Source organism: Lepisma saccharinum, chromosome 16 (genome assembly GCF_977018435.1).
Source record: "Lepisma saccharinum chromosome 16, izLepSacc3.1, whole genome shotgun sequence".
Taxonomy (NCBI): Eukaryota; Metazoa; Arthropoda; class Insecta; order Zygentoma; family Lepismatidae; genus Lepisma; species Lepisma saccharinum.
The window spans coordinates 17190054-17205055 of record NC_139244.1 but is presented as its reverse complement, the minus strand read 5'-3'; the positions used below and the strand labels follow the sequence as shown (position 1 = coordinate 17205055).

The 15002-nt window shown below is 39.5% G+C and overlaps 1 protein-coding gene across 1 annotated transcript in view; it reads right to left on the bottom strand.

The window, feature by feature from the left end:
- Window positions 1-1539: 1539 nt before the first annotated feature.
- The window catches only part of LOC146000169 (uncharacterized), a 37883-nt gene continuing 24420 nt past the window's right edge, over window positions 1540-15002 (bottom strand). Inside the window, exons 6-9 of the mRNA XM_083137510.1 lie at window positions 5389-6204; window positions 4231-4453; window positions 3635-3854; window positions 1540-2262 (exon numbers count right to left, since the gene is read on the bottom strand). Of these exons, the coding sequence (XP_082993636.1) occupies window positions 1983-2262; window positions 3635-3854; window positions 4231-4453; window positions 5389-6204 (1539 nt within the window). The 3' untranslated portion in view covers window positions 1540-1982. The remainder of the gene's footprint in view (window positions 2263-3634; window positions 3855-4230; window positions 4454-5388; window positions 6205-15002) is intronic.

Sequence of the window (15002 nt, the reverse complement as noted above, 5' to 3'; positions counted from 1 at the left end):
GAATGTGTGTTTTTAGTCATTGTAAATCAATAATCCTGGGAGGAAGATTTTAATCCTGTACTGAACGCGCAAAGAAACAACTTTTCCATCCTTGCGAAAAAAAATACATTAAATATGGTAGCATATTTTGCACCAATATCACAAAATAGCACAACGCCAAAAAGGAACGGTAGATTCTATACACAATTTCTTCAACATTAAAATAATATCCACTTGAATGTGAAGGAATTCTAAAGAGATGTAATTTTTTCAAAGTTTAGAATATCAAAGCGGATTTTCAAGAGAGAAGGGTTTTGAAAAATGGCTTTGCTCCCTGTGGCTAAAGGTCTAACGTGGCCTTAACATTACAGCGATGTTTCATCAGCTGACAAATAAGACAAACTAAATTAAAAATTCAATTATTTACACGACATTTCACAAAACTTGCGTTGTTTCTGCATGGAAAGTAACCCACAGGCGTACGCAGAGGGGAGCTGAAGGGGCTACAGCCCCCTCCCAATTTTTTTTAAAAAATCAACATTTTCAAATAAAAGCACTAAAAACTTGGTAAAACCCAGAGTGGTAAATGCAAGCTCAATAAAATGACCCCAGTTGCCGTTTTTGAGAGTAAAACGTTCTAAATATACGAAATACCTTATTGCGTATGCTCACAGGAAAGCAGTCAGGGGTGCCAACCTTAGGAAAAACATTGGGTTCTTATAAGTTTAAAAAAATCTCAAATTCTGTCTTCCATGTATCTTTAATTTAATGCACGCTATTTTAAATGTTATTTACTGATTTCAATACGCAAATATATAATAATAATAATGGTAGTAATAATATGACAAATTATTAGGTTCGCTATATCGCCACAACCCTCTATAAGTTGGGGCTACTGAAAGCATCTACCTAAATAACTCCAGCCGCCCTCCCCCTAAAATAAATCCTGCGTACGCCATGTGGGGAAATGTACTGGGAGAATATAGCAGACACAGTAATGTACTTAGAGAATAGGACGCTAGAATTCGAATCTGCAGTGAGATAGACATGTTTTAAGGATCGGTACGCATCTGGAAAACAGGGAAAGTTAAGGAAATGTCAGGGAATGTCAGATCGTCTGGAATTTATGCACATCTTGGAGTCTGCAAGAGAACAAGTTGCACAATGGACAAGTGGTTTCTTCCAGGTTCGGTTCTTGTGATTCCACTCCGCAGAAAGATTGTTCAGAAACTTGTTCCTCTCGTCTCTATGATTCTCAGTCTGGTACAAAATTACGATTCCATGTAATTTCTGATTATGGTCTTGGATTCGTTGTGACCAAATCGCTTTTTATCATGGAGATATGTTGTCACGTATTTTGTACGTGTAGATTGAAATTTGCTTTTAAAAAAGTGCTGAAAGTGTGTATTCATAATAATTAACGGACCTGTATATTTAATTTCAAAACACAATTGAAAAATCAAATAAGCATGACTGGAAAACTCAGGGAATTTCATAAACAAAATATCGTAGCAACCCTGTGTTTTAATACCGTTTATTGAAACAACCATCAAGACCCAAAGCAATGACTACGTAAGGTAAAATCAAAATTTACAAACATCGCTCCTGAATATTGTGCTCAAAGGAGGTCTGCATACAAATAGAATCAACATTCATCTTTCTCCTTTGTTTTATGTTTCCGCAGGGCACATTATATACGAGGGTGATTCAAAAAGTACTGTAACAAGAGCTCTCACGGGTATCATATCCCTCATGTTCTCCGAATTTCCCGCCAGGTTCGCAGCAGAAGAGCACAGCTTTATCACACAGCCGTTAGATGGCGCATGTGTTGCGTCAGACCCTCGCAATATCAGTTGGAAGGTGGCTGCGCTAACGGAAACATGGTGAAGCCACTAGGATGGAATTTTCTCTCGTGTACTTGATGCGGTTTGTCCACGAGAGATTTTGCTACCTTACTTTTTGAATCACCCTCGTACATTTAGTGCCAGTAAAATTAAGATGATTCAATATTTCTTCGGCTTCCTCAGTGACACTAGAAACTTGTAGAGATATTTGAGCACTGCGTGTAATGTCCCTAGGAGGAAAGCCAACATGCAAAGCACGAAGAGAATGGCGTCCAGCATGAAGTACTGGTACCAAGTTAGGTCAATAGCAGCTGACCTCATGTGTGGAGGCGCTCCTTTGTGCCTGAGGACGTATTCGGTCCAGAAGACCGCTCGTTGGAGAGGAGTCTCTGGTTGGTCCTTCATGAGAACTGACATCTTTCTGGCATTCTCTCTATATCTGCAAGAGAATTTGCTGCGATCAGGGTTGTTAAAGCTCCAGGAACTTTAAATAAATTCAATTCCGGTCCAGGAGAGAAAACCGGCAAGCGTAAATGGGTTCTGGACCGTAAAGAACCTCTTTATCTCTAAAGTATTTCAATTCTGTCCAGGAACCTTTTTTTCCGGATCAATTTAAATACGGTCCAGTAACCTTTTTTCAATGAAACATACGCAAATTGGACCGAATTTAAATTGTGCGAGAAAAAAAGGTTCCGGTCCTGTTCCGGAACCCAATAGAATCCATTAGAATTTATGGCTTCCCGAACTCTAGCTGCGATTACGGTGAATACAATAATAAAAACGTGATACATAAAAGAGATATGGATGTAGAGTTAAATTTAGCTACAAAATTAGTGTTACACAATACTAGTACCAGGTGGTTCTAATTAAAGTGGCGGTGTTCAGAGTGGTACAGCACGGGCTGTAATGAGAGTAGCAGCCTGAAACTTCGTAGATATGCTAATGAAGCAATGCGCTCGCGAATTATGCAAAAAAAGAAGAAAATAGTTCCAATTCTCGCCACCAGGGTAAAAAATGGCGCTGTAAGCACTCAAAACGTGGAATTTTCCGTAACTCTGACGTCAAAGTCGGTGACATTGCCTAACCATTGTGTGAGCTCCCTGGTTGTGGTTGGTGACGCTTGTTGCTCTTTCCTTTAGTAATGTTCATGTAATTCGAATAGTGAAATTGTAGCGATATTTTATTACAAGGAGTATTGTTTTCTGCGATTTATAGTGTTTTTCCTGTAACTATACAAGTTTTGACTGCTTACAGCGCCATTTTTTACCCTGGTGTCGAGAATTGGAACATTTTTTTTCATAATTCGCGAGCGCATTGTTTCATTAGCATATCTACTAAGTTTCAGGCTGCTACTTTCATTACAGCCCGTGCAGTAACACTCTGAACACCGTCACTTTAATTATAACCACCTGGTACTTTCTAGGATTACATTCTTAAATTAATGTGAAATTAAATACAAGTAAATGAAGCGATGAACATTTTATATTGCCATATTTCAGTTTTAATCAACTTGGACTTTACTCTTGCCCAGAGACGAATCATTCCTAATTTTAACGTTTTTGCTGTTTCCATTTGCTGAATATTAGAAATTTAACAGGCGAGTGTATTCTGAAGAAAAATGCTCTGGCAAGTGAGTACGCATGGACAAGCTTACAGCATTCCTAAACTTCGATATCTTCTGCAGGGGCAACTGCTAAGTACTGGAACTTGCTTGAGACGAATATAAAACAACACTTAGAAATCTGATGTTTAGAAAAGCTAAAAAGTATATCTTGAACCTCGAATAAGGTAGGGAAGAGTACTGTACTCACCTATGATCATTGATGACTCTTCTCACGGCATCTAGAAGATTGTATTTCGTAATATTGTCGTACTGCAATGCAATTCCTGTACCAGCCATCTCCACTCGACGCATGTTGAGTGGCTGATCACCAAAATGCGGAATCCCCACCAAAGGAACGCCGTTGTAAAATGCCTCTTGAACACTCAGCAATCCACAATGTGAAATGAACGCCTTCACGTTTGGATGACCTATGAATATAGCATCGTAAAACAGATTCATAATGTAGTAACGATGTTTTTGTAATGATTGATTGAATCAAAAATGTTGGGTGCGTCAATGTTTTGACCCGTCACAGTATGCGGCACGGGTGCCGCTACGGCGTATCGTTGCGCACAACCAGTAAAAATATTGACAGTAATTTCACATTGGTAAATGTAAAGAAAATGTCACACATTTACATATCAATTCTCTCGTGATTTGTGCTAAATTATTTCTTCTTGGGACGGCTAAGACATAGACATCTAATCATAACAATTTTGAAAAATACCAGTTTTATTTAACATTTGGCAATTCCTCACGAATTACAGTATGGGATATGCCACGTAAAAAACATAAATTAGTTACCCAGAATGTCCTTTTGAGGAAGCCACTTGCTGATCTTCACATTCTTCGGCTGATCTGGCAAATGTTCCGACTCAAATTTCCAGAGAATCTTGTGTGGGATTTCTCCAAAAGCTTCCAGAAACGCTCGTCGTTTATCTTCTGGAAGTTTATCGCTTCTGAGATTGGAGCCAAGGCTGAAGTACACGACGCCATCTTTCGCTTCGTCCAGGAATTTCTGAAGATCCTGGAAACAACATTGTCAAGGACTGATGTAAAGTATAATTTATTTTCGCTCTGATGTACGTACTATACAACACCTTATAATACCGCGTGTATCCTAATAGAGTAAACAACTTATCAGGTTTAATATTAAAAATATATTTGTGAAACACAACAATGAGGAAGACTTTTGTAAACACGGTCATTGTGGCTCTGCTGTAGTGTTAAAAAAAAAATGCGACTTTCACAAGTCCTCAGACCTTCTCTTCTGCATTTGGGGCTTTGTGAAAGACAAAGTCTATGCGCCTTCTATGAGAATAAGAAACGCCCTTGCTTTGATGGACGAGGAGTTCTTGGGAAAAGTATGGCAAAGAATTAGAATTTCGATGGGATGTTTGCCGCATAACTGGTATTGAATATTTGTAGGCATTTGTAGCCAGTTGTAGACATTCATAGAAACTTGAAGTATTTCTGATTTATACATAACAAACATCATTGTATTGTTGTATTCCACATAGTTTAGTCGAAATAAATTCTTAAAGTTGTTTACTCTCTTATGATTATAAGGTCATTCCTCGAACAATGATCCTACTCCATGTAAATTAGAAATTGAATTGATCTGAAAATTATTAATGTTTTCATCTCAACTTACCCTCGATCTTCGTCTTGGCCTACCTACAGGTCTTTTACCATCAGGTTTCCCAACAAGAACCCTGTAAACTCTTCTTTCCTCTCCCATTCGTGCCACATGATCTGCCCACCTAAGTCTTTTTGATTTAATTATTTTAATAATATCTGGACATGAATACGTATTATGCAGTTCTAAACTATCTAACCTTATTCGCTCACCTGTCTCCTCATGCCTTTAAGGTCTAAATATTATTGTAAGTTTTTTTTTTCCAAATACTATTAATTTATGTTCCTCTTTCAATGTAAGGGACCAAGTTTCACCCTCCTTACCTGTGGCAATTTACCTGATGGCTTGACATGCATACCTCCAGCTTCAATCATATTGGGGACATTAGGTCTCGGGTAATTTGGAACAAAATGGCTGTTGACTATTACAAAATCCGTATTCTTCTCGATGTCTTCCAGGGGCGGTGTTGAATTTCCAAAATATCTCTGCGCTATTCTGTTCTGTTCGGTCATTAAGTATAAATGTCTTATTAGATTCATTTCTAACGTATATGCCGCATTCGCAAGCCTCTCCCAGAATGACATGCGATCTGGGACTGGCATTTGGAAGTGAGGGCTAGACGAAAACATGTCGGGGTTAGCTACCAGGCTGTTACCCCAGTAGGGTGTCTGCAAAGAACTGATGGCGATAACAGGAGCTGGGAATTTGTGTACGAACCCCAAGAAACACTCGTTGAAGAACACTTCTATGATGATGAGATCAAATTTCTCGTCTGAGTGAATCAGCTCCTGAACTTGTGGAGAACTGAGTTCGAGTTCACAAAAGTGGTTCCCCATTTCACACATCACATAAGGGATATGCAGAAATGAGAGACTCCTGAGGTTTTCAAATAACGACTGTTCGAAGGCAATTTCAATGCTGATGTCTTTGTAGTTTGGTATCGGCGTCTTCTGTGGGTGGCTTGTGACCACAGTCAGTTCATGCCCTCGAGCTGCAAGTTGTGTGGTCAATGCCTCAAAGACAGTTTGGTGGCTAGCTGAGGGTATTGGAAACAGTGCCAGTATCTTGGCTGATGACGTATCGTCGATGTAATCGCACGTGAGGAGTAATGGTAGAATGCAGAACAAACAGTTCGCCATCTGAAATATAAATATTCATTGTTATAATCTAATGTGCTTATGAGCCATTCCATGTGAAAGTGGACAAACATGTTTAATGTTATTTTACTAAAATATCACTTATTATACATGAAATTATAGGGAAAACTATGCACACTTTGAATTATTAATACAAACATTAGTTTCATGGTTTGCTTTTAAATAACATTGTTTCAAACCTATTACCTTTTTTGTAGAAATTATTTATTGATTGATTTAGTTTATTTTACTTCGCGTTTTGTGCCTCTTGGCTAATTTGTGAGGATGGGGATGAGTGATGAAATGATGACATTGATGAATAGCTCATTCGAAAGTCGCATGCATTGCAGTTTTTGTTGTTATATTTTGACAACGTACGTGGCAAATCAATCTCGTAAGTTTCGAGATTGCATTATTAATATTGTGCGTGTGTGTACGTACACACACAGCAGTAATAATGCACATGTAATTGCCCATTCAGTGGCGCATTTGCGATTTCATTTTGGAAGGTAGTTCTTTTTTTTGGGGGGGGGGGTGCACATTTGTGTATGTGTTACTATTCAGTAAACTAAACTGTTCTTTACGGATGCTTCGAACCTAGCTCATTAAATCTTATGATAAGATCTACACGTAATTTGGAAATACTTACTCTATTTACATTCTAAGAAAGACCAAACTCTCATACAAAATAATCTGTCGAACTAGTAACATCGAAAACTTGATCAAATTTCCATTGCTAAGTACAAACTTGATGTCCATATGTCCTACCTACAAGCTCCTTACGAACACTTTAATACATATAAAATATCAGCGCTGTGCCCTGAAAACTTGAGTGGAAAACAGCCTGCTGTTTCTCGGCTAGTTAAGGGTGGTCGGTTGTAGAATGGTGTCCTGTTTTGATCCACATGTCTGCATACTTTTCGGCAGGGAAAGCTTTCATGACTTTGATGACAGATACATCGACATCCATAATTATCCTGGAAATTATGCAAAATTCTAACTTTCTTTTCTTTTGCACAGATTTCTGTGCGAGAAACTGAATTTTTGCGAGAACGTAACATGTAATTGAATATTTTAGTGCAAAAATATTGGCACATTTATGCATAGTATAATTAGAGTTGAATATTTATACACTAATAGTAATCAATATTTTGAACAACGTTTAATTGTTACAATTTTCAAGCTGCATCGGTATAGGTGTTTTTCACCTGCGTCACATACTGTCGCATTGTGGCTTCGAGCAGCCATGATTGAGGCCAGTTCTTGTAACCATGCGGAATTCCAAGCTGCGGACGGGAGATACTAAAACAAACATTCGGGATTTAAAACAAACGTGAAGTTGGTGCAGATGTAACGAAGGCAACATGGTGGATATTTCCTTGTAAACGCAAATAAAATTGGCCGCATCCTGAAGTCACATGAAATCGATTATAGTATCGGCTCAGCCATAATATGTGTAATTGTATTTATTTGGTACTGTACGTTAAAACATGATCTTTCACACCTATGGAATGTAAAAATCCATCATAGAACTGGGTGTAATAAAATTTTTAACGCTGGCCCTTTTTTGGTGTTACTTACCTTAAAGCTGAGTCCTAGTCAACGTCTTTGCCTAAGTAGAGACAGAAGTAACTACACACGCAGTCTTATCATTAGTAGTGCTTACGAGGAAACTGTTAACGTAATGCATGACCTTGAACGCCGAGTAATATTTCTGTTTTGGTTTACAACTTTGAAAAGTTAAATAACAGATAAACAGAAATTACATATTTTCCAGTTTAAAGTTGATAATGTTTCAACCTAAAATCTGGAAAATATTGCGTCGTTTGATATTGGTAACTAAAAAACAACTTTGTACACAATTATCATGGTTTCTTAACCAGATAACTTCAGCTTTGGTTTTTTTGCACTAGATTGTTGAATGACATTGAAGTTGTTGTTTTTTTGTAACAGAAATGTAAGACTTCATTGTTTTCCATTCCCAGCATTGTCTATCTTTCTAGTTGCTATTGCTCCTAACTTCAACAGATAACACTGTACAACCAATTGTTTGTATTAATGGAGCTTTCAAACCGAAATGACACACGACGTGAGGTTTTACATCGAAATGGCAAGCGACACGGGCTCACTCAGTCTATAGAAAAACAACGCATGCGCTACCAACAGACCGAGGCGATACGATGCACGGTATTGACAAAACTGTCCACCGAGCGACACGCAAGCTACAAGTGACACGTGCAGCTTGTCGTGACACTTCGGCACGAGAGGTTGTACATTTATTTTTTAACAGGTAAGGATATTTCAGGTCTCAGAGACTGTAGTTTTAGTTCATTTTAAGTAATGAATGAATTAATAGTTTTAAAATTTGAATTAGTAAGTTCTTAAGGCGATCTTCTACTCCGGCGAAGGTTTGAGAAATTTTCCATGTAAGCTTATGGGAGTAACTTTGGTCACGATTATTTCGAGAACCACTCGACAGAACATTTTCAAATTTTAACTGAACACTGAGAAAGGATGTTTCTAGAGAACCACTGATCGATATTTTCATTTTTTGCATCAACGTCTCCATAATTAATAAATTAATTTTATTTCTGAATTATCGTACTTTTTTTCACTTTTCTTCAGAGGGCAACCGAGTTGCCGGCCGGCGGGTTCACTGCAGGTGCTCGAGGTCGCCTAATGACCTTGTAGAAAGAGGGTTTGAAACACTGAGGGTGGTTTCGCCTCAACGCAGAACAGGCTTAGAAGATGAACAGAGAACAACATGTCTTTTGGGTAGCTTTTAAATTATGGACTTGAAATGGTGGCATGAAACTGTGTTCCGAGCCAAGAAAAATATGAAGTTGAAATGTGGTGCGAGAGTATGAGTCTGAAAGCCAATTATGTTTTCAAGGCAGTGGCGTTTCCGTAACGGGGCTGCTTATGGCATTATTATAATTAACCATATTGCCGATTCTTCCATTATGAATATAGATAACGTACCATAGGTAAATATAAATAAATATTGAGTTTGTTTTTAAATTTGTTTTATGCACAGAAAGACTAGCCAGGACTGGACCTACAGTTTAATTGATTGATTGATTGAATTATTTTACTTCGCTTTTTGTGCCACTTTTGGCTAATTGGATGATACGATGAAATTAATGAATGGACACTCACAAACATCCATGCTCAGGCCAGGATTCGAACCTGGGACCCCTGGCATCGTAGTGCAATGTGCTAACAACTCTGCCGCGAGGGTCGGCGGACCTACAGTTTAAAGTGGAGTCCGAACCACAATGTGCCTGCAGCGGGTATCGACCTCGGGACTCCATGATTACAAGGCGACGAGAAAATTGAAAATTTTGCACTATGCGGTATGTTTTTGATTTTTTTTTTTAACAAGAAAGATTGGAGAATTATAGGGAGAGGTAGTAGGATTGATGATTTTTGCTTCTAGCAAGTTGTCAATTTGCTGGTTAATTTTTGAACGCAGGTGTGCAGGGATAGGGCAAGCTGGGATGTGAAATTTAGAATTGTTTTTTAATTTAATATGATGTGTATAATTTGTGGCACAACCAATGTTTTGTTTAGACTATGAAAATATATTTATATATTTTTTAATAATTGTGTAAGTTGCAATTCTTGATTGGGTTTTAGTGCTGGGTTGATATTAAATTTTGTAATGTTGTGCATTGTTTTTGTTATGGTGCCAGTTTTTTTGGTCACCATAATTTTAAATTTTTTGCTATTTGTAGTACAATTTGAAGCTGTAATTGGATTTTGCTACGGAGGACGGCGAGGTGGGAATCTGTTTTGGATTTTCTTTGTAGATGCGAAAATCTTTAACTGTGACGCGCACATGTTTTTGCTTACATTAAAATTTAGCTTTTCACTGCAACGAGAAATTGACACACGCATGTATCTGCATTCAATACTACTACATATAAAAATAAAGCTTCACATTGTCCACAAAAAAAAAAGAGCGTATGGCTTTCCTTGCTTCCTCTGAGATCTGAAGGATTTCGGTTTTGTATATGTAGTGACTAGTATTAATACTTTCAGTGCTTGAAGAGTGTCATTGTCATTAGTTACAGCTAATTATATAACAAGTAAATGCTTTGTCAAATGTTTCACAAATAATTCAAAGTTAGACTTATTTCGAGTCGGGAACCATCGCAACTCAATTGTTTTTCCTTTTTTAATACAACGCCCTATAGATATCTGAGAAAATACCAAATACATGGCTTCTAAGAGGCATTGGATGTGGTACACATCTGCCATAAATTGTTTCAAGATATTTTAATGCATAGCTATGGGACTTTAAAATTAGAATGAACTGAACTGAAGTGGAACTCTATAAGTATGATATATTCAATAATGTGGTTTCTGTATCCAGTGGTTGGGGTGGCTCAAGATCCTCCTCACCCCCTTTAATCTCAACCTGCATTAAAATGAATAGATGTGTCTTTGTTCGCAATTTCCACATTTCGAACTCCACATTTCCGTTAAATCCAAATAAGCCCAGAACGAGGTCCAGAGCTTTATATGTTCCAGAATTGTTATCTGGTTTTAAAATTTTTTTTTTTTTTAGAAAAACAAATTCTAAGTAACACAAAGAAAAAATAAATGCAAATTTTGCATTAAATAACACGACATTCGTGTGTGCTGTTCTAAAATAGAATATTTCCCATGGCTTCACATTATAGGTATCAAGGACGTATTTAGGGGGTTCAGACCCCCACCCTTCGAAAGACTTACTATGTAGTTAAAGTAAATAATCAAAATATAATTGATTAGCATTTGTTATATAATCGATGGTTATTTCCGCTGAACTTATTGGAAGGCAAGGAATTTGGCTCATACGGCTTTGAAGGGTTCCAAATATTTATGCACACAACTATTGATAATATCCATAAAATATTAATCAGGAACTTAACTTTTCGTTAATTGGATCTAACTCCTTGTTTGTTATTCAATAAATATTCAAATCTTTTTCTATTTGACATTAAATTCCTTGCCAGGTCAGTTGTTTTTATGCAAATCTTAGCGATCTAAACTACGCGTAAGCTAGATAATGAATCTGTGCTGTTATATCTATTGTAGCGTGACGTCGGGTAAGGTACGGGATCGAGTCACGCCGGGACGTAGCTCAGATAAATACAATAGGTCTTAAGTTTGACTTGGCTAACCACCTCTACCCTTAAGGAGGCTGATGAAGGATTGTTGGGAGCCTGTGTTGTTGAACGCTACTCACCCCTTGCTGTTGGTCTGGCCCTCCGCTTCTGGCGTCGGCGACGGTGACAGGTGTCCGCTGGAGAGATCGAAGATGACGATAAGAGACGGCAGGCAATTCGGCGACTTGTTTTATTCTTGCAGATTCTTCGGTTGGCTTAATCCGGACTGCTTGTGGACTTCTCGCTTGTTGCCGCCTCGTAGTGTCGCGATCTCTCAGCAGGCCGTCGTCCTCTTCTCGTCGATCAGTTTGGTGGTGATAATGGAGCGAAGTGAGAGATCGATTTACTGTCTCCAGCAGTTTTATACATTGGATTTGAGTCATAGGTTGGTGGACTTTGCACCTCCACTGTGCACCTGGGGTATCCCTGGATGCAGATGGAAATTTACAGTGGAGGTGCACTCACCGCTGGCGAGGGCCGTTGCCTTGCTGACTGTGCAGAGCCGAGTGGAAAATTCTTGTTGCTCGGCTCTGCATCCGGTGGAATGTGGGGTGAATGAGCGTTCAACTTGCGAGCTTCTGAGCGATGTTTGAGGCAAATTAATGTTTCGACTTTTATGCTCCCAATTCCTTCATCATTCCCCTGGCCAAGATGTATCCACTGTGAGTGGTTACGAAGCAGAGTAGAGATGGTTATGGAGAGTATATTTTGAAATAATAATTGAAAGTACATTGAGTAAAGAAAAATAAAAACCCTGTATATAATAATGTGGAAAAATAAAATAAAAAAAAGTTGGAGCTGTCGGCATAGCTGTACTGCACGGGTCTGGCTGCATGTTCAGCTGGAATGCTGACTACTGGTGGTATGCTGAGCTGCAGGCTGCCTGTGGTCTGCTGGCTACATGTTTATGTGCTTGCTGCAGGATGGCGGCATGGTGTCTGGCTGGCTGCATGATGTCTGCATCGTGTGCTGCAATAAGATATCTGCTGGCTGGCCGGCTACATGATATCTGCAATAGAATATGTGCTGGCTGGCTGGCTGTATGATGTCTGCAATAGAATATGAGCAGGGTGCCTGGCTGTATGATGTTTGCTGCAATGGGAAGGCTCCTGGCTGGCTGGCTGCATGATGTCTGCATGGTGTCTGGCTGGCTGCAATAGGATGCCTGCTGGCTGGCTGGCTGCATGATGTCTGCATGATGAGCCGCATGAGGACTGCATGATGTCTGCAATAAGATGTCAGCTGGTTGGCTGCTTGTATGATGTCTGCAATAGAATATGAGCAGGGTGCCTGGCTGTATGATGTCTGCTGCAATGGGAAGGCTCCTGGCTGGCTGGCTGCATGATGTCTGCATGGTGTCTGGCTGGCTGCAATAGGATGCCTGCTGGCTGGCTGGCTGGCTGGCTGCATGATGTCTGCATGATGAGCCGCATGAGGACTGCATGATGTCTGCAATAAGATGTCAGCTGGTTGGCTGCAATAGGATGCCTGCTGGCTGGCTGGCTGCATGATGTCTGCATGATGAGCCGCATGAGGACTGCATGATGTCTGCAATAAGATGTCAGCTGGTTGGCTGGCTGCATGGTGTCTGCATGATGTCCACTGGCCGACTGGCGGGCTGCATGATGAGCTGAAATAAGATATCTGCTGGCTGGCTGCTTGTATGATGTCTGCAATAGATGGCTGCTGACTGGCTGCTTGTACAGCTGCTCCAGGATGACTGCTGCGCCATGATGATTCCTCGCTGACCGACTGCTGGGTGACTAGCTCTATGCGGAACTGCCGAAGAGAAGCTTGAGAACGCCGTGAGTGTAGTATGGCCAGATGGTGACGTTGTGCAAGGGGGAGCCGACAAGCGTAGGGAAGGGGAAGTTATAATAAAAGGTGTTCGCCTAAGTACGGAAGAGTAAAGGTTGGAGTCGAAGGTGACATAAGTGAAATGACAGGGGTGGGTAGACAGTAGCCATCATCGAAGGTGATACGTGTGGGAAGAGGAGGAGCTAAGCGAGTGGGAGTTGTAAGTTGACGAAGAGTGGGAGGGGGTGGTGGGGAATGTGCGGGACGTTGAGATATAGCAGCTACGGAAATAGGAGGACTAATAATAGGGACGGAACATGTCTTAGGAGGAGATGGGGTTCGCCGGTGACAACATGAACAGCAAGAAGTGTGACGTTTTAGACGTAAGTACATGTAGGTAATGCAAATACAGAGAAGCAGCAGAGCTATGAAAATTAAGAAGAGATAGGTGGTTGTATGTGCAGGAGATTTTACAAGGTCATGAGGGGTAAGTGCACGAGCCTTAGAAGTAAAACATAAGAAAAGGGGAATGTGGAGAAGTTTAAATTGGTATATGACACCTAGAGTGAGACATGTGAGCCAGACAAAAATTATAATGATAGGAAAATCCGCATGTCTGTAAAGTGGAGTTATAGGAGGGATGTCAAGAACTTTATATTGGGAGAGGTTAAGGTGAGGGATATGAAATGTCCATTGTTTATGATAAAGAGCCGTTGCATTCACAAGGGGGGAAATTTTGTAATGGGTGTCGAGTAGAAAATTGGGATTGTTGGTCCAGGCAGCAGGAAGGATATGAATTGTTCGGTGGATTGTTGAATGATCGAAACCACAAGGAAAGATAGCATGAATTTTGATATCGGGGGTGATAAGTATATCTGTACGGCAAGCCACGTGTAACAATACTGCACCGGGTTCGTGAAAAGTGGTAAGATTATAATGTAAAGTGGAGCCATTAGCATAAAAAAAGGTGATGTAGGAGGAGGATTAATTATTGCATAAACATTCAAATCTAATTTGACCACATCAGTGAGGTGGGATTCGTGACATGTGTAGGTACACCCATTCATCGTATCAGCCACGGTTGTTGCTTGAATCAATTTGGAAAAACAGAAATTGAGCCCATCGTGTCTTCCTGTGTGAGAAGGCAGAAGGCACAATTTCTGTGTATGGACCTGACAATTTTCAAGGTCTGTACCGCTAATAGTGACAACATTATGAGAATCATCAATGGCGATATACGATGGATTATGCGACACTACGCATGTTAAATTTTGATATGAAAAGGGGACAGGGATTGCTAAATAAAGTTTATATTTCTTCTGAGTGGAAGTGATAGGCACCTTCAACTCAATATTGACAGCATCAGCAGAAATTCTGCATTGGGACAGTGGTATCTGATAATACATGTCAATAAGTGTGAGAGGAATCGCTAAATCAAATCCAGTAGGAAGAATATTTTTTGAATCTTTTTCAAGTCTCGGTGCAGTGTTGTTTTAGATACAACATGTTCAGAGAGAAAATGATGTTTACAATTGTTAATGGTGTTCTCATATTCAAAAAGTGTGAAAATTTGGCTAAGCTGTAAGGTTAGGGTCATAAATTCGATGAGATATGCCTGTGCTTGATGCGCATCTTTGATTGTTAAATTTTTGAGTTTATTAATTAATGCTGCCTGATTTCTAGCCAAACTATCAGAGTGGTTAGCATATTCAGTAAAAACATCCTCAATCTGATGTTGGAAAGAGTGAATTTCACCAGTTAAATTTTGATAGAAAATATGATTAGCTTGCAGTTGTAGTTTAATGTTAGATATCGTTTGTTTTACTTCATGAGCATTTTGGAATAAGG